The 22,551-nt window shown below is 60.0% G+C and overlaps 12 protein-coding genes across 13 annotated transcripts; 8 read left to right on the forward strand and 4 right to left on the reverse strand.

Annotated features, from left to right (window-relative positions):
• The first annotated feature begins 115 nt into the window (after positions 1–115).
• On the forward strand, positions 116–1,183 carry SDRG_04252 (hypothetical protein). Its single transcript, XM_008609916.1, has 3 exons — positions 116–284; positions 331–398; positions 439–1,183. Exons 1-3 carry the CDS (start codon positions 125–127, stop codon positions 1,117–1,119), a joined length of 909 nt encoding a protein of 302 aa, XP_008608138.1. The 5' UTR covers positions 116–124; the 3' UTR covers positions 1,120–1,183.
• On the reverse strand, positions 1,151–1,999 carry SDRG_04253 (hypothetical protein; the record flags this gene model as incomplete). The annotated part of the gene is made up of 3 exons (XM_008609917.1): positions 1,151–1,499; positions 1,551–1,630; positions 1,676–1,999. 3 exons carry the CDS (start codon positions 1,997–1,999, stop codon positions 1,151–1,153), a joined length of 753 nt encoding a protein of 250 aa, XP_008608139.1.
• A 74-nt stretch (positions 2,000–2,073) lies between these two features.
• On the forward strand, positions 2,074–3,838 carry SDRG_04254. 2 transcript variants are annotated; one of them, XM_008609918.1, is made up of 4 exons: positions 2,107–2,665; positions 2,716–3,213; positions 3,261–3,385; positions 3,436–3,838. In XM_008609918.1, exons 1-4 carry the CDS (start codon positions 2,107–2,109, stop codon positions 3,772–3,774), a joined length of 1,521 nt encoding a protein of 506 aa, XP_008608140.1. In that variant the 3' UTR covers positions 3,775–3,838. The 2 variants fall into 2 exon arrangements, with proteins under 2 accessions (XP_008608141.1, XP_008608140.1); XM_008609919.1 differs by having other exon boundaries at positions 2,074–2,665; positions 2,716–3,385.
• A 4-nt stretch (positions 3,839–3,842) lies between these two features.
• Positions 3,843–5,058, forward strand: SDRG_04255 (hypothetical protein; the record flags this gene model as incomplete). The annotated part of the gene is made up of 4 exons (XM_008609920.1): positions 3,843–4,014; positions 4,058–4,251; positions 4,295–4,723; positions 4,770–5,058. 4 exons carry the CDS (start codon positions 3,843–3,845, stop codon positions 4,992–4,994), a joined length of 1,020 nt encoding a protein of 339 aa, XP_008608142.1. The 3' UTR covers positions 4,995–5,058.
• Positions 5,059–5,313: 255 nt separating this feature from the next.
• SDRG_04256 (hypothetical protein) lies at positions 5,314–6,352 on the forward strand. Its single transcript, XM_008609921.1, has 3 exons — positions 5,314–5,723; positions 5,769–6,042; positions 6,096–6,352. The coding sequence occupies exons 1-3, from the start codon at positions 5,356–5,358 to the stop codon at positions 6,315–6,317; spliced, it is 864 nt and encodes a 287-aa protein (XP_008608143.1). The 5' UTR covers positions 5,314–5,355; the 3' UTR covers positions 6,318–6,352.
• A 71-nt stretch (positions 6,353–6,423) lies between these two features.
• SDRG_04257 (hypothetical protein) lies at positions 6,424–9,025 on the forward strand (the record flags this gene model as incomplete). Its single annotated transcript, XM_008609922.1, has 7 exons — positions 6,424–7,089; positions 7,137–7,302; positions 7,349–8,018; positions 8,068–8,395; positions 8,455–8,640; positions 8,691–8,807; positions 8,875–9,025. The coding sequence occupies 7 exons, from the start codon at positions 6,424–6,426 to the stop codon at positions 8,938–8,940; spliced, it is 2,199 nt and encodes a 732-aa protein (XP_008608144.1). The 3' UTR covers positions 8,941–9,025.
• On the reverse strand, positions 8,952–10,378 carry SDRG_04258 (hypothetical protein). The gene has a single exon (XM_008609923.1). It carries the CDS (start codon positions 10,352–10,354, stop codon positions 9,128–9,130), a length of 1,227 nt encoding a protein of 408 aa, XP_008608145.1. The 5' UTR covers positions 10,355–10,378; the 3' UTR covers positions 8,952–9,127.
• Positions 10,379–10,527: 149 nt separating this feature from the next.
• SDRG_04259 (hypothetical protein) lies at positions 10,528–14,728 on the forward strand (the record flags this gene model as incomplete). Its single annotated transcript, XM_008609924.1, has 12 exons — positions 10,528–10,635; positions 10,678–10,773; positions 10,820–10,918; positions 10,963–11,505; positions 11,550–12,172; positions 12,221–13,163; positions 13,212–13,380; positions 13,432–13,507; positions 13,552–13,756; positions 13,798–14,298; positions 14,341–14,574; positions 14,624–14,728. 12 exons carry the CDS (start codon positions 10,528–10,530, stop codon positions 14,726–14,728), a joined length of 3,702 nt encoding a protein of 1,233 aa, XP_008608146.1.
• Positions 14,729–14,793: 65 nt separating this feature from the next.
• On the reverse strand, positions 14,794–17,572 carry SDRG_04260 (hypothetical protein). Its single transcript, XM_008609925.1, has 8 exons — positions 16,935–17,572; positions 16,736–16,889; positions 16,589–16,690; positions 16,377–16,544; positions 15,968–16,328; positions 15,609–15,909; positions 15,255–15,558; positions 14,794–15,214 (listed from the first exon to the last, which is right to left on the reverse strand). Exons 1-8 carry the CDS (start codon positions 17,537–17,539, stop codon positions 14,864–14,866), a joined length of 2,346 nt encoding a protein of 781 aa, XP_008608147.1. The 5' UTR covers positions 17,540–17,572; the 3' UTR covers positions 14,794–14,863.
• Positions 17,573–18,535: 963 nt separating this feature from the next.
• Positions 18,536–19,548, forward strand: SDRG_04261 (hypothetical protein). The gene has a single exon (XM_008609926.1). It carries the CDS (start codon positions 18,543–18,545, stop codon positions 19,482–19,484), a length of 942 nt encoding a protein of 313 aa, XP_008608148.1. The 5' UTR covers positions 18,536–18,542; the 3' UTR covers positions 19,485–19,548.
• A 194-nt stretch (positions 19,549–19,742) lies between these two features.
• Positions 19,743–20,674, forward strand: SDRG_04262 (hypothetical protein). The gene has a single exon (XM_008609927.1). The coding sequence runs from the start codon at positions 19,824–19,826 to the stop codon at positions 20,577–20,579; it is 756 nt and encodes a 251-aa protein (XP_008608149.1). The 5' UTR covers positions 19,743–19,823; the 3' UTR covers positions 20,580–20,674.
• SDRG_04263 (hypothetical protein) lies at positions 20,584–22,435 on the reverse strand. Its single transcript, XM_008609928.1, has 5 exons — positions 22,197–22,435; positions 22,021–22,149; positions 21,774–21,971; positions 21,243–21,729; positions 20,584–21,188 (listed from the first exon to the last, which is right to left on the reverse strand). Exons 1-5 carry the CDS (start codon positions 22,397–22,399, stop codon positions 20,760–20,762), a joined length of 1,446 nt encoding a protein of 481 aa, XP_008608150.1. The 5' UTR covers positions 22,400–22,435; the 3' UTR covers positions 20,584–20,759.
• Between the last annotated feature and the right edge of the window lie 116 nt (positions 22,436–22,551).

Genomic DNA, 22,551 nt, shown 5'->3' on the forward strand with positions numbered 1-22,551 from the left:
GACTCGCACATGATTGGTCTAAATTCCTAACCAAAGAGCCAATTAAAGGCTCAAACCAAGAGTCCGGTTAATGCATGTTTAGTATCCGTAAAAGGCGCGATATGATTGTTGGTTTGGACGCGCGATGTTGCTCCTGCAAAGATACGCCGGCCGGGCCGTGCCGCGCTGGCCGACGTCTGTGCTTGGTGCGCTGTCGCTTCCAAGCGCCTTGAGCTTCCGGTCGTTTAGCGCTCCGGGCGCAGACACGGACCTCGTACGCCTCAGCAAGCTCATGTCCATGAAAGGTGCAACGCGCCATCAACATCGACACTCACATGCTATCAACGTTAGGCATTTGCTCGCGCCGCGAGGCCGACAACTACATTCAGAGTGGCAACGTTCGCGTCAATGGCGAGATTGTACGTACTCCGTACCAGATCGCATCTAACTCGGGTGTAGGTTGCCGAACTCGGCTCCAAAGTCCACCCATCGAGCACGATTGAGCTTAGCCGCGATGCCAACACACACCGGAAGAGCAAGGTCACTGTGATCCTCAACAAACCGCTCAACCTCGTCTCGTCGCAGCCTGAGAATGGCCATGCGCCCGCGATCAAGCTCTTGTCCCCCGAGAACGAGTTCAAGGAGCTGAGCGTCCAGCAGCCGTTCCTTCTCGATGGCCCGATGAAGATGAACGTCGAGCGCTTTGGGCCGCTGGCGTTACCAAAGATGGCAGTCTGTGGCCGCCTCGACGTCAACTCGACCGGTCTCCTTATCTTTACGCAAGACGGCACACTCGCCAAGTCGATTCTGGACCCGGAAGGCGGTGTCGAGAAAGAGTACCTCGTGCGCGTCAATTTGAGTTTGGACGAGAAGGACCGGGCGACGCAAGTCAAGGTGCAAAAGCTACGGGACGGTATCTACATTGAAGGTGTCCTCTTCAGTGCCAAGAAGGTCGAAATCATCAACGAAAACCAGCTGCGCGTGATCCTCACCGAAGGCAAACACCGCCAAATTCGCCGCATGTGCGAGCAGGTCGGGCTCAAGGTCGTCGCGCTCAAGCGCGTGCGCATTGGCAACATCAAGCTGCGAACGCTCCCGGTCGGCAAGTGGCGGTATCTCCAGTCGTTTGACAAGTTGTAATAACTTGTGTATTGTATTGTGGAGAGCTTGTCTACTCTTCGTCATCAAAATACGCATCGTGCGCGTCCCGTGTGAGCGCCGTAAAGTCATCGTACGCGATGCTGTCGTCCACTTCGTCGTACTTGGTGAAGCCCACATCGAGACCTTGGAGAAAGCGCTGGCACATGACGTCGACGAGCTGCTGCCGCCGCTCCTCGATACTGAGCTGATCCATTTCGTCGTCGTCATCGTAGACCATGCCCTGCGGATCTGCTGCCACGTCGTCCATCGAATCGTCTTGCGCTTCGTCGTCACTGTCCGAGTCGAATTCTTCTTCAAAGCTACCATGGTTGTTCAGGGCAGGCTCTTTGATGGGCGCCGGTCGATGGTGCCGCATCATTCTACGCTCCAAGATGAGGCGACCGGTTTTCATACAGTAGGCAATCGTGTACCCCCATGCGCTTTCTTCCTCTTCCTTCCTTGCTTCGAGCGCTTGCTTGTCCATGGACGCCATCAAGAAGGTTGAGAGCGACTACATCGCCTGAGCTCCTTTGTGCAAACGATGGCAGCAGCGTACCGCTGGCTCGGCCCGCGCCGAGGTGTTGGGCGGAATGTACCGACCGAGGTGGAAGTGAAACAAACTCGGGCTGCGCCGCTCCATGTTCTCGTCCGAAAAGTAGTTGGACGTCCGCAGCAGCTCTTGGAGCTTGCAGTACCGGCGGTTCTTTATCCTCGCGTCGAGGCCGGGCGCGAGCCGTCGCTGGAAGTCGCGCGCAGTCGCCACCGGCTCGCGGCTCGGTGCAGCCTGCAGCGTCCGCATGTAGGCGTCCAGCGGGTCTTCGTCTTCAATGTCGTCTTCCATGCCCATCGAGGTGAGGCCGTCCATGAGCAGATCGGCCATTGCTGCAGGGCGAATGCGAAAATGCAACCGAGCAATCCGGATAATACGCATGTATCCGGTCACATTGCGATAACCGCGGCCAAGTGCAATTTTGGAGGGAACGTGATATGGTGCTGCATGCGGCCGTCGCCCGCGCGCTCGACGCCTTCGCCACGCAGATGCGGTGCCCGATCTGCCTCGAGGCGCTTAGCCGGCCTTTCTCGCTGCCATGCAACCACTTCTTCTGCGAGGCCTGCATCCACACGGCGCTAGGCTTTGCGACCACCTGCCCTGTCTGCAAGGCCATGGTGCGCAAGCGGACGCTGCGCCACGATACCTCGGTGCAGCGCATCCAAGACGCGCTGCAAAAGCTCATGGCCATGCGACCAGCGATCGAAGCGCCAGTGCCGGCGGTGACAGTGCCCACGAGTATATGCATCGACCTCTGCAGCGAAGAGTCGGAGTACGAGCAGTCCAACTCGGTCACACAGGCGACGCAAATCGACGCGCCACCCCTCGTACCTGTCGTCGCGCCCGAGACAGAGGTGCATAATGCGATCCTCTCGCCCGAGAGGCCGCCGCAAACTGAAGTGTTCACTGGCGGCCAAGTCGTCGAAGTCAGCGCGCGCACGTGGCCCGGCATCAACAAGCTCGGTGGCACGGCGTGGATCGTCCGTCGCAACGACGGTATCTCTCAACCTTGCCAACGCAATTTGTCGATTGGTTTATGGGTGTAGATGGCACGTACAACGTCAAGTACGTCTTGGGCGGCCGCGAAGGTCGCGTCGATCCGGTTTACATTCGAAGTGCTGGCACAAGCAACAACGACAACAACAGCAGCGACGACGCAAGGACCTCTCCTGCGCCCTCCTCAGCACGAACGATACCATCTCGGAAGCGCCTGTCGCCAGCAATCGAGAGTCCTCCGCCGGCAGCGCCCAAGAAAGCGAAAAAGGCCGTCCACATCCGCGAAGCGCTCGTGTTTCTCTGCTCGGGCCTCAACCACGATGAGAAGACGCTCGTCGAGTCGTGCGCGCAGCTCGTGGGCGCGACGACGGTGCACGAATGGACCGAGTCGGTCACGCACGTGATTGTCAAGTGCCAGCACGCAGCGCCGATGCGCCAGAAGCTCCAGCTGTCGGATAAAGTCAATCGTTGGGTCAAGATCCGGTCCATCAAGTACCTCAAAGCCGTCGTGTCGGGTCGCTGGATCGTCAGCGATGCATGGATTCAAGGTCCCTTTTTCATCGCCTTCTCCACTCATGGGACTGACGTACGGTAGCGTGCGTCAAGGCAAAGGGACTCGTGAGCGAAGAGACGTACGAAGTCCAGGGGCTGCTGAAAGTGCAGCATGTGCCCGAGATTGCCAAGAAGGCGCGCCTCCTCCGCCAAGCCAACCTCGCGACGGTACGTGAAGCGTTCACTGTCTATCGAGTTGACCAATGTTTCTGGGTCAGGCCACGGGCGTGCCGAGTGCCGTCGGGACACGCCTCTTTGCCTCGCTTGTGTGCGTCGTATACGGCAACTTTGCCTCGCCACTCCCCCCAAAGCATGAAATTGGGTCCCTCGTTCGCCTCGGTGACGGTACTATCGTTTCCAGCCTCGACGACCTTGTCAAGGCGGCGGCGCAGACCTCGAGCCGGACGTGCGTCGTGATTGTAGAGGCCATGGACGTTGTGCTGCCACTCCCAACAACAGCGGCCGGCCTCACCATCTACGCGGTCGGGTACGAGTGGGTCCTCGACTCAGTGAGCGAGTGTGCGCTCAAGCCCCTCGCCCACTTGCTTCAAACCTAGCGTTCTTGTACCTACATATATGGTATCAACTTGATAGTGTCGAAACGGTTCCTTCAGTTTGCAATTGTATGTGGAGTTACACGTACAACGGACGCCGCAGTGCGTTCGGTGACGCCCAGCGTATCTTCTTCTCGGCCGCGAGCAACGACAGTGGCAAGCGCGCACTGGCGACAGCGCTCGAGAGAGGCACGCGGAGTATATATATCGGCGCCCCCGACGACGCCCCCCAGCTCGCCAAAGGTCCTCAAACCGGATGGGAGCCAACTTATCACGGATGCTCTAGTCAAAAAGGCCATTCGAGACGTAGTCGCCACGACTATACTGCGACGTGACGAACTTAGCATCGTGTGCGAGTGCAGCCACTTGTGGAACCCGACAGCGCTACGAACAAAGGTCGTCGACCTTCTCGCCAAGCTCGACGTTGCGTACTTGGATGGGCTGTTGTTGCCAGCGAGCTTGCTCCCGCCGTTCGAGACGGTATTGATCATGTTGTCGATACCCAAGTGGATCACGCGCGTAGCAACTTTGTGTCGATGAGCTCGAGCACGGATGGCGCCAGCTGGTGGAGATGCGCAACGAAGGGCTAGTCAAGCGCATTGGCGTCAGCGACTTTCCAGTCGTCTTCCTCGAAGTGCTTTTCGACCGCTTTCCGACCGACCGCGTCGAGATTATCTGCTTGAGTGTGCACCCACTCCAGCCGCAACGCCACGTCATTCGGTTTGCTCATGCAAAGCAATTGGACGTGCTGGCTCGATGTCCCACCGCACTGCCCGACACGGTCGCGTATGCCGATCGCGAGCGCTGGCTGCAGCTCGCAGCGTCCATCGCAGTTTCCCACGCATCGCTAACGTTCAAGTACACGCTGCCGTCCGAGACGGTGCAAGCCGACACGGCAGTTGCGGTGCTGTCGCCCCCCGTTGACGCCAGCGTGCCGATGCTACCCCTCAAGGTGTGATTCATCAAGCTCCAGAAACTTGACCAGAAGGATGCATTAGACGCCAAGCCAAGTGGCCGTCAAGTGGCTTCTTCAGCGAGGTCTCGTGTGCGTGCCGATGGTCGAAGGCGACGAGCCGTACTCGGACGAAAACGTCGCAGATCTCTTTAGCCTCACACACCCCTTCGTGCACGATGTGGCCAGCGCCGCCCCGTCCAAGCCGTACCAGTTCATTCTCTCCAAAGACGAAATGGTCGCGATCGGGCATCTTGGCGCCCCCCACTAAAGCTAGATGCTATTTCAAATCCTCTAATGATATCTACACAACGAAAGCTATCTCGAATTCCACAGATACGTTTGCCAAATGTATAGCATTGTCATTTGGCAATGCGTTGATACCGCCGCCGTCTTCGGCTCGTTTTGAGCCGATTAGGTGACAGCGGACAAAGCGCTCTATAGTCGATAGGGCTGCGAGGAAGGTGCAAGGCCTGTGGTGCCAACTAGTGGTTGTACCGACTCCAACAACTCCCTGTCGAACGTTTGCTCTGGACGATCCTGTCAACGTAACGCTATGGTCACGTTGGTGGCGCCATCTTGCGGGGTCCGTTTTTCGTTACCCAAAATATCCACAACCAAGACAGTTCATCATGCCCGAGACCCCCGTGACGGTGCGCGTGCGGAAGAGCATCAACGAAGCGTACCCTACGCCGTCGCCGCGCACGCGGCCCCACAGCCGCAACTCGTGCTCGCAGGTCACGATTCCAGAGATCGAGACCAACGCGTTGGGCGACGTTGTGACCGAAGACCTCGCGCGACTCTACTCGCTCGAGAGCAGGGAGCTGCGCTTTGGCGACACGATTGAGCTCCACGCCATGTCGGCCTTTGAGAAGGCGACTAAGGATGCGCCCATTGGCTTCATGCGCTGGTCGACGTCCTCGGACGCCAAGCACATGCAGAACGTCCTTGTCGTGCCACCCGTCGACTCGGCGCTCTTCTCCGTCGCCCGCTTTGTCATGTACAGCAATTCGTGAGATCTGTAGAATCATGTCAGCTCATTTAGCATGCCGACGCGTGACGACGCCAAGAGCAAGCTGCACAAGACCACGTTGCGCTACGACGATGAATTCGTGCTCGAGCTCTCGCCGCAAACCGCCGCCGAGTGCACCAACACGCGGCCTCCGAAAGCCAAATATTCGCTCAACAACAAGACGCCGTCAACGAACGACTTTATCTCGGCGCAGCCGCGCCAATTCAGGGTCGCGGACGAGACGCACGTTGGCAGCAAGGGCGAGCTGCATGTGGTCTTGCGCAAAGAGAGCAGCATTGCCGACATGGTACGCGACGCAGTGTCTTGGAATTATATACCAACGGGATTTGGCTGCTCTAGCCTGTCCAAGACGGCGACATGCAAGTGACGCTGCATGTGACCAACTCGAATCGCCATCGGACGTCGCTCAACAACAACGTGGTGCAATTCGCCCTTGACACGGGCACGTCCGGCGCGTACTTGGGCTGCGACCGCAAGAAAAGTCTCTTTGGCTTTGCGAATTCGCGGCCAAGTACCAAACCGATCGTGTTTCGCCTGGCCAAGGTCAAGACTTTTTCCTAACTTTTGGTATTGATTTGTCGATTTTTTTTCGATTTTTTCGATTTTTGTGCATTAAGTTCGAGTGTAAGTGAAGTTCGAGTGTAAGTTCGACAGTGCACTTTTCAAAATGAAAGATTTCTCGGCCGTGCTGGACCGCTTCAAGACGGGCGGCAGTAGCTCGCCGCCCAAACTGCCGGCGCCGCTGCGCAGCGCGCACGAGTCACCATCGTTCTTTGGCCTCTTGACACCTGTCGTCTCACCGCCCAAGCAAGCGGCGCCGTCGTCGTCGCCATCGGCGTTTGACGCCGAGTACGTGGGCTTCCACCGGGAGCGTTGGCTGCAGCAGTCGGGCGCCGCCACCAAAGCTGCATCGTTCCCGTCGTCGCACTATGCCAATTTGCACCACCACTCGTATGCGTCCAAGACCAAGGACGTCAACGTGCAGCAGATCGACCGCGACATTGAGCGCACGATGCTGTACGACACGGCGTCCGTCGAGCAGCGGCGGCTCGGGCTCGCGACCGCGTCGTGCCGGCCAGCCAACGTGCCGATGCTCCGGCGCGTGCTCGTTGCGGCGTCTTGGCACTTGACGACGGTGGGCTACTGCCAGAGCATGGACATTCTCTGCGCGTTCCTCCTCCAGTACTTTGACGAAGAAGATGCATTTTGGATGCTTGTGACGCTCGTCGACGACATCCTGCCCGGGTACTATACGCCGACGCTCGATGGTATTCAAGTCGACCAGCGCGTCTTCCAGGAACTCGTGCAAGAGTACCTCCCCGAGCTGAGCGCCGTACAACGTACCGTGATCGTGTGGGTGTTGATGCGGTCCTTGTGTAGCACTTGGAGTCGCAGCATGCGGGCGTCTCGCTCCTTTGCTTCCACTGGTTTCTCTGCTTGTACGTCAACGTGCTTCCGACGCACGTGGCGGAGCTCGTGTGGAGCTGTCTCTTTGAGTGGGGTCCCCGCGCGCTCTTTGAGATGGGCTTGCGCATTCTGACCATTGGTACGGCGACAACGATGAAATCTGTCGCATCTCAGAACCGGTTTAGCGGAGGCCGACTTGCTCGCGTGTGACAACTCGGTCGAGCTCCTCGAGACGCTTCAGGACGTCGCGGTGCAGGTCAACAGCAGCATCGTCCTGCCCGTCTACGAAGGCGTCCTCCTCAAGCGCGACGGCAAAGAGAGTCTCTCCATGTCGCCAATTCCCTCGCCGTCGCCGCTCGCGCGGCTGCAAAAGCACGCGACCTTAAGCGTCCGCAAGGTTTTTGAGTTTGACATTTCAGCGCCCTTTGTCGCTGCGCTGCGGTCGCACTACGCGATGGCGCATCGTCATCGCGAGATGGTCGTGCCGCCCGAGCCAGCGACGTTTGCGGGACTTCCGCTCACCACCGAGGCGTCGCAGTGGCCAACGCCCGCGTCCACCAAGTTTCAAGCGGTGCGGGCGAGCGTCGCCTCGTTTACGCGCGTTCCCGCTGAGATTGCGTCGTCTGTTCTTAGCAGCCCGCTCCACCAAGGCGTCAAGCCGACGCGAAGTCAGTATGAGCTGAGCTTGCCGCGCGCACTGCGGTCGACGTCACCGCCCAACCACCGACTCGGCTCCCGCGCACACTCACTGCCCGAGCGCCTTCCCGTGCGCAACGACGCTGGCTTTGGGCTCCACGACCTCAAGGCGCTCCACGGCAGTATACTGGACCGTCTTCTCGACGACCAAAAGAACCGGTAATTTTGCTCTGTAGGTGGACGGAGCCGAACAATTGGCGGTCTGTAGGTGGCGCTGGGAGCGGCAGAATGCCAAGAACGAGTGGGTCGGGTACTCGGCGCTCAGCGGCGCGATCCTCGAAGGCTCCAAGAAGGGAAATATGCTGCACGTGAGCTTGTGCGAAGACCGCATCGATACGTACGGCAGCTTTTCGCTGCCCGAAGCCACCCAAGTTCTCGTGGACCTCCAGCAAATGGTCGAGCAGTGTGAAGTGTCGGGACGCATCTCCAAAGTGCGGCGCGTGCGCGGCCTCGAAGACACGAGCGTCTACGACGTCCCGCTCGAAGTGCAAACGATCCAGCGCGTGTGGGCCCCCTGCGCGAGCCACGTGCAGCAGGTACCCCGATGACGACACCTTGTGTGAGCTGTCACGATGACATATCATGTTGTTGATAGGCGTGGGAACCAACGGCCGTGCGCGATATGCTCTTGGCGCTCACGCAGCCCAACGACACGATCCTACTCCGCGACATTGGCATTGGGCTTGCGATTACGTGTGCGGGGCCTCCGAAAGATCGCCTCGAGTTTGTCTTGGGGCTCTTTGACTGCTTTCCAATGAATGACGAGTCGGCCGTCATCGAGGTACATTGACGTGTGTCGTGCACGGGTTCTGATGACGGTATGTGGCGTAGAACGAAGTGCTGCATGAGATTTTGCGGACGATCTATGGGTTTTGCTACGACGCCAACGTCCACGAACGATGCTTTCGCTTCTTTTGCTTTGTGCTCACGTTTGTGACGCGCACGTCGGTACGTCCATCTGCTGTATGAACTCCACTCGAGTCGACTTCGTACGAGGTACATCATCTGCGTCTAGCTCACGTATCGCCGCAGTGTCGAGCTCCTCCTGCTCCACTTTCAACACGTCTTTTCACAGCACTAGTCAACACGTCGGTTGGAATCACCACGTTTTTCTTGTGTAATTTCGTATCTCGCTTGGACGAGTATCAAGTACGAGACCTAACCCTACAAGTCAACTCGCAAAGTCTACTGGTCCTCGACCTTCTGCAAAACTAAGAAAAACTAAGAAAAACTAGAAAACGAAATCGCGGCATTATATGACACACTTGCTATACGTCGGTGGGCAGTTGACGCACAAGCGCTCTGTCCCAGAGGGCGCCTATCGGCTCCAACGTCTCGTCCGACGCCTGGAGCGTGACGCGGCGATGCGACCGCCGGACGCACGCCAGTACATTGTTGGTGTGGAGCTCGACAACCCAGACGCGGCAATGACGCACTGTATGCAACGTGGCTTGGACACTGCGCAGCGACAGGTGCGCCCTGTCAATGACAACAACGTCCGTCTTTTCCGCGAGCGCATGCGCGAGCGTCCGGTTGCAAAAATCGTCCGGCTCGTCGCTTTGGGGCTCGTCAAACACGAGGCTGTTGCGCTCGGCGTAGTAGCCTTCGCTCGTGCAGACGACGCTCGAGAGCCCTCGACGGTCACAGTCGCTTTGGAGATGACGCGCCAGCGTCGACTTGCCGGCGCCCGGGACACCGCGCAGCAGCACCGCGTCACCCGGTTGCAGCAGCACATCGAGCAAAATGGAAACCGGAGGGTTGGGAATTGAGTACAAGCTTGGGTGGGACCCGTCGATCGCGCGCGCCGAGCCGCCAATGGTGCAGAGCTCGAGGCTCGTGACCGGTTGTACTCCAATCGTCGTATGCCTGTACGCTCCATAGAGCGCGGGGTCGATGGAAGCGTACGATGACAGCTTGCACAACGTGATGTGCGGTATGTATGGTGCATGGTTGCCGGCGAGGTCCAGCCCGGCCGCGCGGAGCTCGCTGTGCAAATTCTCGACAAGGAACCCGAGGGCGGGGCACGGTGCTAGCGTCGCGATCAACACACGGTGGTTGAAGTGCGTGACACCGTCAAGCGAGACCGTCTTGTTCGGAGGAAAGAGCGCAGATAGAAGGTGCTGGGCCCGCCGCAAGACGGCCTGGGTGCGCCAAAGGTCTTGCAGTGTATGCAGTCGCAGCACGAGCAGCGTACAGTGCAATTTGGGCGGCGGAATCATCCCATGCGCGAGCCGTGCATCCTTGCGCTGAATCGCATCCTGGATCGACTCGCAGCGCGCGATCGTTGCTGGCTCGGTGAGGCGAAAGCACAGAAAGGCGTTGGGGCCGGTTGTCGGCCGCGCCCGTGCGCTACGCTTGCCGCTGCGTCCGCTCGCGTAGGTACTCTTCGGGCCAGCGTCGGCGCCATTCCGGTCTTGACCGCCGTAGAGAAGCGCTGCGCGCGGGTTCATGCCCTGCGGCGGGCCACGAGGAGGCTGGTCGCGGCTCGACCACATTGTGCAATGCGACCACGAGAGCCCCGATCGAGAGTGATGGTCTGCTTTCCGCTCTCAGGATTGCGTACCCGATAATGGCTTTCATAAACGACACTGGGCTCTATAGCCGGTACTGGGGTTTATAGCCGACACTGGCCTTTATAGCCGACACCGTGTAACTGGTTGTGACTGGAATGCAGCGGAAGTACGCGATCTTTGAGGCAATCCGGTCCGGCGACCTACGCCTTGTCCGCGCCGAGCTCACAGCGACACCGGCTTGCGTCTATGAAAAATCAATTACGGTACGAGCTCCTAGGACGCACGCAGTGCGAGCGACGCTGTAGGGAGCGTTGCCGTACGAAGTGGCGGTGGACTGCCATCGCTGGGACATGGTTTTGGCGCTACTGCAGCACGACCCCAACCAGCTCGCACCGACCAAAGTACCACGTCGACCATGATACAGATCCAAAAGGAATGGTGACGTAGAGCCCGTGCCTCCTCGCCGCCGCCATCACCCAGAGCGTACCCGAGTCGGTCTTGATCGAGATCGTTCTTGCCGCGCCCGACCACGTGTGTCAGCCGCTCGTATCGTCTTTTCTCGTAGGTACCAGAATGCATGCACTCATAAGGACGACCTCTTGCAGAAGCGAACCGAGTACCCGATCCATGCGGTCATTGCCGCCGGCCTCTCGGACACTCTCGACGTCATCTTGCTCCACTGCCCGCACCAACTCGCCATCTGTGACGACGACGGCAACTCGCTCGCGCACTTGATCTGTCAGTCCTCCACCTTGTCGCTGTCCGTGGTGGCCACGCTCGCCGCGCTCCGGCCGCGTCTCTTGCAAGCGATCACGACCAATGACGACAACCAGACGCCGCTCCACTGCGCCATCGAGAGCCGTTGCGCATCGCCCGCCATGCTGGCGTCGTTTCAAGCCGCGCACTCTGGTGAAAATCACACATCCATCTGCTTGGTGCGAGACCGACAAGGCTATCTACCACTGCACGTTGCGATGGCCGAGCGCCAGTGGACTACGATGGCCGCGCTCGCAACCTGGTGCCCCGAGACCGTCGCCGAGACCGACCCCGTTGGAGACCTCCCGATCCACGTCGCTGCTGCGTATCGGCAATGGGACCTCGTTGAGACGCTCGTGCAGCTGGCACCGGCCACGGTACCGGTGGTCGATTCCTTCCGCGTATGACGCATGCTGTCTAGGCATCGCGTCGGGACCGGCTTGGTCGGTCGCTTCTCGCCGTCGCTCTCGGTGGGCAAGCGTGGCACTGCGCCAAGATCCTCGTCGGGCTCGAATTGGACCCGCTCCCGACCTACGACGTCGATGTCGTCATCCAGTTTGAGCAGTGGGATCTAGCCGCGATGCTCTTGTACGCGATGCGCGAGCCGTTGGTCGATCCCCAGCACACGCTGTACCTCTGCTGCAAGTATGGCGCGCCGTCGTACATTCTCGGGGCCGTCGCGCCCACCGTCGCTACCATCGAAGCCATCAAGCCGCTCGACATTGCGCTCAAGCACAAGCATTGGGAGACTGCCGCGTGTGTCTTATCGCTGCACGTAGCGAGCGCCCGCATCAAGAACGCAACGCGGCTCTTGCCACTGCAAGTCGCGGTTGCTCAAGAGGCGCCACCGTGGCTGCTCCAGCGACTCGCATCCGCCTATCCCAGCGCCGCGCTCTGTGTCGATGCCCGAGGCAATCCGCTCGTGCACGTCATGAGCTTACGCCAGCGATGGGCCTGCGTCAGTGCGCTACTGGAGGCGTCGCCGCGCGTCGCCGACACGCGCGACGCTCTCGGGTTCTCGCTGCTCGAGCGCTTGATTGAACGGTATGTGGATGTTGTACGATATTGAAACACGGATATTGTGCATCGTAGCATGGCGCCAGCGACAGTGCTGCTCTGTGCGCTTGCCGCTTCGCCGTTCACGTGTTCGACCAAAGGCATCTGGTGCTTGGCATCCGTCCTGCAACACTATGCACTCGCGTTGACGGGGCACGACCTTGACACCCTCACAGCGACCGTGGCCAGCCGGTCGTTCGCCGACAGCGCGGGTAACTCGGCGCTACACGTGGCCGTTCTGTCTGGCAACGTGCTCTTTTGTCGGTCGCTGCTGCGACGCGCCAACAACATCTTCCTTCGCAACGCCGACGGCCACTCGCCGCACGCGCTCGCAATGCAATCGTCAAGTCTCGAGCTGCGCCGACTCTTTGAGCCCCTCGACGGCTCAGCTGGTGGCCTCCCAAACGAGTGGCTGTCGTCTACAGACTGTGATGGGAAGACGCCGCTCGACCACGCGATATCGGCGGGCGCCTTGCGCGTCGTACAGTGGATGCTGCAAAGAGGCGGCATTGCGTCCACGCCCATCGAGCGGCTGTCACCACACTCGGACGTGCCGCTGCCAACGCAAGCCGCGATCCGCGCCGAGCTCACTGCTGCGCAGCACAGTCGCCTTGTGCTCCATGGAAGATACCTTATCGAAGCCATGCCGACTGACAACTCTGACGATACCGTCATGGTGACACGCGCGCTCGACCTGCTCTCGGGAGCGTACGTGCAACTCCGGGGATATCAAGCGGCCGATACATGTCACGCAGAGTGTGCGCACGTTCAAAGTGTCCAACGCCAGTCGCAGCGCATCTTGGGTGTACTCGATGCCTTCAGCGACAAGGGCATCTACTACGCGGTCGTCTCGCATGGCGTCGCGCCGCTGCGCACAATCGCAGAACGCTCAAGTACCCAGCGGCATGACATTGCGTCCTCGCTCGTGCAGGCCATCTACGATCTGCACATCCAAGCCAAATGTGTCGCGTTAGCTCTGGTCGATCGAATCGTCGTACGTATTCTGCGTCACTAAGGCCTATCGTAGGCAGCCGAGAGCTTTCTCGAGACGAGCAGCTACGAGTACCAGCTCACGGATGCCCTTGCGTGCGTCCCAATGGATGAGGCAGTCGCGATCCCACGGCTCTGGACACTCTACGCTACGGCGTCAAAGCGACAGTACATGAGTCCCTGCCTCGCTCGTCAACTGCTCCCAGGTGCATTGTTGGTTGCCTCGTACTAGCTTGCATCGTCACGGCGTCGGCTAGTGCCCACCACGGAGAGCGCGGACGAAGGAATCGTCGTCACACCGTCCGACAATCTCTGGGGCCTCGGTGTCATACTGTACGTACTGTACATGAGATCGCACGCGGCAAAATGCCTCATAGCTACGAGCTTTGGAGTGGCGCGCCGTGGCTTGAAGACCTTGATGCGAACCTCTTCTCGGCGATGCACGCGATAGCGCGCCAGGCCGACGACGAGCCGAGCGCCATCGAAACCAAAGTGTGTGCGCGCGGTCTCTCGACAGCGATGAACCACGTGTTGTTGCAAATGCTGCTTCCATCGTCGCCCGGTAGCATAACTCGCATTCTGGTGCATCCCATAGCACTATACAGCGTCTCATGCGGCCGTAGCACCTCGAGTACTTTGCATCGACGCCAAACGCATCGGCACTGCCGACCGAGCTCGACGCGGACCCAGCAGACGCAACGACGCCGACGATGCTGCAGCGCTACTCGTCGCACGAGCTCGTCGCCCTCGCTCTCGAGTCGCACCGCCAGCAGTTTTCCAAGGCCTTGCAGCAGCAAGAAGACCATGTCAGAGTCGTCGCCAAGACGGAGCGAAAGCTCCAGAAGCTCCAACTCGACCTCGCAACCGCCATGGAGCGCAAGGCCGACGCCGTGTCGGCCCAACTCAGCGCGTTGGAGTCGACGCTGGCACAGCAGCGCGTCGCGTTGGCAGAGCCTGTCTCGTCTCTCCCACCATCAAACCCTGTAGTCGATGTTGCACCCTCCGATGCGGTCAAGAATGCCCCGAATACCAACTGTGTGAGCACCGAAGAGCACATCTGTGCGAGTTATGTCGGGCTGCGCGTGCGCAAGGCGTTTGAGGACGGCAACGTGTACCATGGATCGGTGCGGGACTCGTACGAGCTCCACCTCAAAACGCAAAATTAGGTTGGCTCGCTGCGGTTTGTGGGTCCGCCTAGCCGGCAAAGTGCGCTCTGGACCATCGAGTACGACGACGGGGACAGCGAAGACGTTGCAGCCGACGAGCTCGAAGGCCTTCTGCTCGCGCCATTGTCGCTACCAGTTCTTATCCCACGCAAGAAGCCACGTCTGCGCGGCCACTTTGCCAAGGACGCCCCACCGATCGGTCGGGTCGTCTGGCTTCTCGCGCATACAAAGCTGGTCGACACGAGCTTGGCGATACAGACAACAAGTAACCCTACCCCGCTAGGTGGCGACGGGTGTCGTGTGCTCACCGCCCACCGCACTGCACGTGTCCTCCGACTGCGTCGCGCTCGTCGTTCGCAAGTACTTTGCAGGTGCCGAGAGCTATTGAATCGAGGACGCAAGAGACGAGCAATCGATGCGTAGGCACACCGACGTCGGTGCGGTCCCAATTTCGCGCCGTGCAAGGCAAGACGTACATTGTATGGCGCATCTCGCACTGCTTTCTGCCGACCGAGGAGTCGACTTACATTTCCTGAAACATGTACTTGGCGTCCTTCTCGGTCGGTGTTGCGACTTGATCCATTGCCGGTTTCGTCGGCGGCGGCGGTGGTGTCTTGGTCGCGAGCGGCGGCGCCGTCCCGACCATCGACTTTGAGTTGTCGTCGTCGGCCTCGTCGCCTTCCTTGTACCGGTGCAAACTACGCTCGACAAACGGCGACGTCGTGCTAAACTTGTCGGCGACCCAGATCCGGAGCACTTCGAGGCATGCATTGTGGGCGCCCTCGGCCTTGTTGTGCAGATTCTTCTCCAGATCCGGGTTGAGTTCGAGCTCCCACTCGGTGCGCACTTCAATGTCCATGCGGTCGCTCACGACCTACGACATATCAGAGCCGACTCGGAGAGAGCATGGGTACCATCATGAGGAGTGGCACAAACTGCTTGCGCACTTCGCGACGAATGGCGGGGACTTCAATTGCGCGGGCGCGCAAGTCTTTGGTCGACCGCCCTTGGACAATGTCGGCGAGCCAATTGACGACAAACGAGAATTTGCGCAAACTCGAGCGGCAAATCTCAAACCGGAGCAGCTCGAGGAGCTCGGCCTCCTGCTTGAGGCGCGGGCAGCGCTGGAGCACGAGCTCCTGGACGCGGCCAAACATCTCGTCCGTGTTTTCAAGGCCGTGGGCGCCAAAGGCGTAGCAGTTCTCGCACAAGTCGTAGCTACAACAGGGGCACGTCGTGTGCATCGTCAAACGACACGAGACGCATACCCTTCGCACGTCGCGCAACGAAACCGGTTGCCAATGATGGGTGTCACCGAGCACACGGCGCAGCGCGAGCCTTGGTGCACAAACTTCTTTTCAAAGTGCTTGGTGACCGTCTTCTTGGCCGCGGCGGCCGCCATGGAACCAAGCCCGAGGATCGTCTTGGAGAGCCCGCCCCGCCGCGATGACGCCGTGCCGTCATCGGCACCCAAGAACGAGTTGGAGAGAAGCCCCCCGCGGCGCTCGTCGCCTGTGAACGAGGCGTTCGACGTCCGCCGGCTCGACGCCGTCATGCTCATGGAGTTGACTAATACCTCACGCAAAAATGAGCTCGGCAGAGAATGAGGAAAGACTGTGCAGCGTACGGTCCAGCTCGAGGTCCTCGTCGTCGTTGCCGTCGGGGCGCGAGATGAAGCGCGCGCGATCCGGGTGCAGGTACCGTGCCGTGTGCAGCACGAGTTTGTTGGGCACGTCGTCGGGCCGCGGCCCCAGGAACAAGTGCGCCGCGAGCTCCGCATGCTGCGTGACGGCGGCGACGTACTCTTCTTCGCGCGGCTCGATCACGAGTTTGAGATCGGTCACCATCATGACGCGCTGCATCTGGTAGTACGCGACCTTGAAATGGTGCTTGCCCTTGAGGAGCGGCAAGACAAACTCGGTCATTTCGGTCGCGACCTCGGCCGGGACATTTTGCATGACCATGTTGGTCTCCGAGACCACCTTGTCCTACGCGACGCCTCATCTTGGCATTTCGAGCATGACGTGTCTGTCTACCTGCGGGTACTTGGCGGGGTTGCCGTCGATGAGCTGGCGCAAGATGCGTCCGACGCCTTCGCGGTGCGCAAAGGGCACCTTCTCAATGAAGCCTGTGAGCATATACGGCTCGTACGTCTTGGTGTAGGGCGAGATGACATCCGTGTGCAGCTGCCACTTGTACTTGGCCTACCTTGCCATCAGCTGTATATTGGCAACGACAAAGAAGGTACCGCGTCTTCGTCGTCGTCGTGGAAGAAGGCGGGCGCCGGCATCGGTGGCGGTGTCGACGGCGGCGTGTTGGCGATCGAGTCGGTGCTTGCGCGAATGTCCATCTACCGGGTATCGTAAGTACCATGCAAGGCACGAGACATATCGACCTTGAGCTGGAGCGCTTGCAGCTGCGACTCCATCTTGGAGACTTCTTCCTGCTTCTCCTTGAGGCGACTGAGCTGCATCTCTTGCTCCGTCTGCAGCGTCGTCTCGAGACCGGTGATGCGTTCCTTTTGGATTTTGATTTCTTCATCCCGCATCCTAGTACACAAGGAGATGAGATGAGTGGTAGACCATGAATCGTACTTGATCTCCGTGTCCTTGCGATCCAAGTCCTTGACGAGCAGACCATTTTCGTTGCGGAGCGCGTTGACTTCGGCTTGCTGGCAGTTGCCACTGCAGGCCTTGGGCGCCTCGGCCGGCTTGTCCGGGTTGGACTTGACGCTGCTGCGCGAGTTACGAAGACTGTCGCTTTCGCTCGAGCTGCTCGAGCGACCTGCGCCGGCCAGCGCCGAGTTGAGCGAGTCGAGGTTGCGCCGGCGGTTCTTCTTGTTGCTGGCCTCGAGGGCCGTGACGAGACCGCGCAGCGCCTCGCTCTCCTCGGTTTTGAACGTAATCTCTTGCTGGAGGAACCCAATCTGCTTGGTGGCCGCGTCGAGCTTGGCTGTCTCGACGCTCAAGAGCTCGTTCTCGCGGAAAACGTAGTCGAACTTCTTCTTCCACTCTTGCGCTTCCTTCTTGACCTTGACGTACTCGGACTCGAGGAAGCTCATCTCGCGGATCTTGCCGGCCAGCGACTCCTGGAGGATGCGGTTCTGCTCGAGCGCGTTCTGCTTGCGCGCGTAGACCTCTTCATTGCTGTGGAGGCTCTGGCGGACGCCCAGCGACATGCCATTGCGGTCGTCCTCCATCCTGCGCCTGACAATTCCGTCAATGAATTTCTGGCACGAAGTCTTTTTATCCGGATGTTCCGGTCGCCCATTCGAACGTTCGGAAGGGGCAAGACGGCGAGGATGGGCAGGCGGCCGATCCCGACGCATGCTCGCCCTCGACCGCTTGCGACTGCTTCACGCAGCTGCGCGAACCCATCATCTCGATACTGGTACGCATCGCTCGTGGCCTACACGAGGCGCAACTCGGCCAAGGACGCCCTGCAGAAGAGCGGGTGTCTTGACAAGGCGACGCCTGGTCTTGAACTCCAGCGCGCGCAAGCTCGACCGCTCTCGGGTCATTCTGGATACTAAGTTATTGGATACCGGCGTTGGCGCGTTGGGTGCTCGTTAACGGTATCCTGGTGGCTCCAGCAAATCCATACATGGAGTGACGTCGAGCGCACATTCGGCGAGTGAGCGGCGTCGTTGCGATCATCGTCTTTTGCAGCAGCTCCTCGGATGCGAGTGATGGCAGTACGAGAGCACGTGATGGCAAGTGCAAGTGCGCTACGGGCGTCCAGGGCCGTCGCTGACACGGACGCAACCTTGCGTAAACCTCTCGTGCATGGGTTAGCCACTGACGTGCAACGATGCCATGGTGGAAGCCTACGAGCAGCTCTGTGTCATTGCGAGTGCTCGGGACGCTGCGGTGGTCGTTTGTTATAAGGCGCAAATCGGGTGGTAAGCTTACATACTTACATACTGTTGTTGAGCAGTGCTTGGTTTCGAGCCGCGGCAAGAGAGGTGCACGCCCTCGTACGAGCCGTCATGGGGTGGGGCATACGGCGCGCACTGCACTTGGTGCTCTGCCGTCCGAGTCGAACTCTCGGTCGGAGTTGCGGTTCTCGCAGCGGCAGCACTCGCAGCGGCGACGAATGGCTGCCCTTCTGCCACAAAATGAAAGAAGACCGTGCAATGTATCAAAATATCAACATGTGGTCTGTGGCTTGGGCGCTGAGCCGCCCAATTGCATATTTTGTCCATGCGGCGTATCCGGACAAGTTGCAGTCATTTTGGATCGACGAAGATGCCAGTGACGACGACGGACGGTGTGGTGGCGCTGACGCACCGCGGGTCGGGCGCGAGCGCCCACGTGCACCTGTATGGCGCCACGGTCACGTCATTCGTGCCTAAAGCCGGCGCCGAAGACCTGCTCTTTCTCTCGACGCGCGCAGCCTTGAACGGCTCCAAGCCCATCCGCGGTGGCATCCCGCTCGTCTTCCCGCAGTTTGGCGCCGGCCTCGTGCCCTCGACGCTGCCGTCGCATGGATTTGCACGCACGAGCAAGTGGTCGCTCGTCGAATCGGAGGACCTCGAGGCCTCGACGTCGGCAACGTTTGCGCTTTCGACTGCCAAGGGCGAGCTGGCCGCTTGGCCACATGCCGTGCGCCTCGTGTACATTGTCACGATCGCGCAGCACCAGCTCACGACGGCGCTGCACATCACCAACACGGACACGGACGAGTGGAGCTGCCAGGCGCTTTTGCACACGTACTTGCGCGTCGCGGCGCCGCCGTCGCTGACCAACGACGAGCTCCCGGGCGTCCGCGTCCATGGCCTCAAGGGCTCGAGCTACATGAGTAAGGTGTCCAACACGACGCAGATTGAAGACCGTGACCACGTGACGATCGCGTCCGAGACCGACAGCGTGTACACGGACGCACCCGATACGATCATCGTCCAGGCCGGTGTCGGCAACACCGTGCGCATCGAGAAGCGCGCGTCGCTGCTCGGGGCACGCGCGCTCCCGAGCGACGCCGTTGTTTGGAACCCATGGACCGAGAAGGCGCATGGCCTTGGCGACTTTGGCGACGAAGAGTACCCGCAAATGCTGTGCGTCGAGCCTGGCGTCGTCTCGCGCCTCCAGCCCATCCGGCCGGCGGAAACCCTTGTGCTCAAGCAAGTGCTCACGCTCGCTGCGTGACTCCAGACCCGTCCGACAGGAAGCGCAACTGCATATCTCTAATCCAACGCCATGCTGCATTGTCGTTGTGTGTACCATTACATACCGTGCGGTCTTGCTGCATCCGAGGTCCGAGGTCGAGGACGAGAGCAGCGCTTGCCTTGTACGAGCAGCCCATAGAGTCCAGGTAGTTGGTCCAGCCGACCAGGTCAAGCTGGTGCAAAGACAGCCCGTCTGGATGCGTCGAGTAGCCACCGATGGATTCTTCAACCCACGTCAGACGGCGTGGGACGTGCTCGTAGTGTTCCGAAAACGACGACCGACCGACCATTGGGCTTTTCTTGCCAGGAAGCTGCCTTCATGAACACGGTCCTGCGCGACCACACGCTCTTCTGCGAGATCACGGGATACCAGCGCGGACTCTTGGACGACCTACGCCCGCTCTACCGCGAGTGGACGACGATGGTCGATGGCTTTGGCAACATCGTGCATCTTGCGCCGCGCTACAAGCCGTACGCCCTCGCCAGCGAAGTCGCGGCGCGACCGCCCATCTACACAAGCTTCTACTACCTCGGCTTGGACACGCGACGGCCCGACCCGCGCTTCCTCGTCTATATGGCCGTCGTCATGGGTGACCTCGACCGCCTCGTGCGATGGCGGCGCTGCATGGACGCACCGCCACCCCGGCTTTTTGCGCTCGCCGTGCGCCATGGCCACCTTCACATACTGACGCATCTGCATGGTCGTCACCTCATTGATGCATCGTCTGTGGCGCACATGGCGTTGATGGACGTAGCGGCTGCGCATGGCCATGTGGCGATCGTCGACTACCTGCACCGCCATGCGCTGGGCACATGCAGCGTCGAGGCCATGGACGCTGCGGCGACCAACGGCCATCTCGAGGTGGTGCGCTACCTGAGCACGCACCGGGACGAAGGGTGCACGGTGGCGGCGCTCGAAGGCGCGGCGTGCAAAGGCCACGTCCGGATCGTGCAGTTTCTCTTGCTCGGTTATCGCAATCAAGTGCCGGCGTTGCGGTTTGCCTATGACGTGGCATGGGCCAACGGCCATGGCGACGTGGCCGACGTGCTGCGCCCATACATTTTGACGGCGTAGCCACTTGCGATACACCAACAAGACGAACTAGACTAGAGTCGTATTAATCGTACGCATCGGAACGAGTTGGGATGGTGGGATGGAGCCCATGGGCGTGGGATCATACATAAGAAGGTGGTTATGCACGCGCCTACGATCGGCACGGACGGGGAGCAAGTAGACACAGGAAGGACGTGGGACTTAGACCGCCGCCGTAAAGCCGCGTGGCGACCCGTCGAGCCATTGGCTCAGCTGCGGGCTCGTCAGCGACGGCGTCATCGAGTGGTCAAAGCCAAACGTATCGTGCTGGAGGCCGAGCGCGACGTCGATCGTCGGCGGCTTGAACGGCTTCTTGACGAGAGGTGCCGGCGCACTGGTCGTCGATGGCGGGAACGCTACCGAGACGTTGACGTCGGTGCGGAGACGGAGCGGCGGCACCGGGTCCATGTAAAAGTCCGAGTCCATTTCGGCGGGAAAGTCAATGTCGTCAAACGAAAACTTGGGCGTCGCCTTGAGCATCGCAGCCATGAGCGGCGACCGCCGCAGACTGTAGAGCGACGGTGTTGCTTGGTTGGACGCCGGGCCGTGGGACCCGAGCGGCGTCGTCGAGTTGAAGAATTCGGCCACTTGCTACACATACGGTTTTTAGTTCTCAGCGGCATCTCCCTTCAAGAAGAGTCGCACCTCGTTGAAGTCAAACTCGAGCGTCTCAAGCGGGTGGAACGGACTGTCCATGTCCGTAAACGTGGCGTCGCCAAACTGATCTTGGAGCAGAAGGCTCTCGTACGCGCCGGCGCGCTCGCGCGAGGGCGGCCCCATCGCGTGGGACGGCGTCGACCCGCGTTTCTTGCGCTTTGCGTTGGCGCACTTGGCCATCGGGTCTTCGGACGCACTGCTGAGGAGCGTCAAAAGCAGCTGTGTATGGTGCAGCCGCCGAGGCGTCGACGGCATGAACATGCCGCCGTCGCTGTTTGCCCCCGTGCAGACGTGTAAGTCCTTTCGCTTTCGCTTCGAGGACAAGCTCCGGTGCTTGTGCGGCGACGCGTTCGCTGGATGCAACGGCGAGTCCGTGCTCGTGTTGGGGTTCTCCTTGTTGAACAACAACACGTTGTAGCAGTCCCGGAACGTCGACGCTTGCTTGGGCGAGAGCCCTTGCACGAGGCTCTGCGCTCTATCGCGGCATGGGTTCATGGACTGTGGACGCCAATACTGTACTTTGTCATGTGCAGACTCGGCGCGTGGCTGTCGTGCACGCCACCGTCGTCGGACGGGATCGCTACGTGGCGCGGTAGCCGCGGGTGCATGCCCGTCAGCGCCGGTGGCGGCGGCGCGGTCTTGTTGACCTGCTTGGCGATGCGGCGCATCGTGCGGCGCATGGATGAGTACCAATGGTTCTTGATCGCATTGTCCGTTCTGTCGTATCCTTAGCACACAACTTTACACGCACCATGTGGCTTCGCACCTGCCAGGTAGGAGCTTGGAGATCTCGGCCCACTTGTTGCCAAGGCGGTTCTGTGCATCTTCAATGATGCTTTCTTCTTCGGTCGTCCACGGGTCCTTCTTGATGCTCGGGTCCAAATGGTTGAGCCATCTAGAGGCGTAGATGTTGAAGCGAACGCCTATGGATGCGGCAACTACCGTGTCCGGCACTGCTTGCCCGTGCGTTCATTGCCAAAGTTCTCATTGTTGAGGTGGTCCGAGATGACGGACCAGCGCTTGGTGCCATACTCGTCGACGAGCCGGATAATGCTCTCGTCTTCCTTGCGCGTCCACGCCCGGCGCTCGTACGCCGAGCCCGACGACGCCGTCTTCTTCGTGCTGCTGTCCGACTCGTCGTGCATGTTGCAAGTTGGCAAATGCGCAAAGGTCGCGTCCGAAACTCACTTGGTCTTTGTATGGCGTTGCGTGAAGGGGCACATCAGGATCGGCGTCCGGATACGCCCACCCGCATCAGCGACACCGCATCCGGATTCCTGCTGCGATCTTGCTTTGC

Source organism: Saprolegnia diclina (assembly GCF_000281045.1).
Source record: "Saprolegnia diclina VS20 unplaced genomic scaffold supercont1.10, whole genome shotgun sequence".
Taxonomy (NCBI): domain Eukaryota; phylum Oomycota; class Saprolegniomycetes; order Saprolegniales; family Saprolegniaceae; genus Saprolegnia; species Saprolegnia diclina.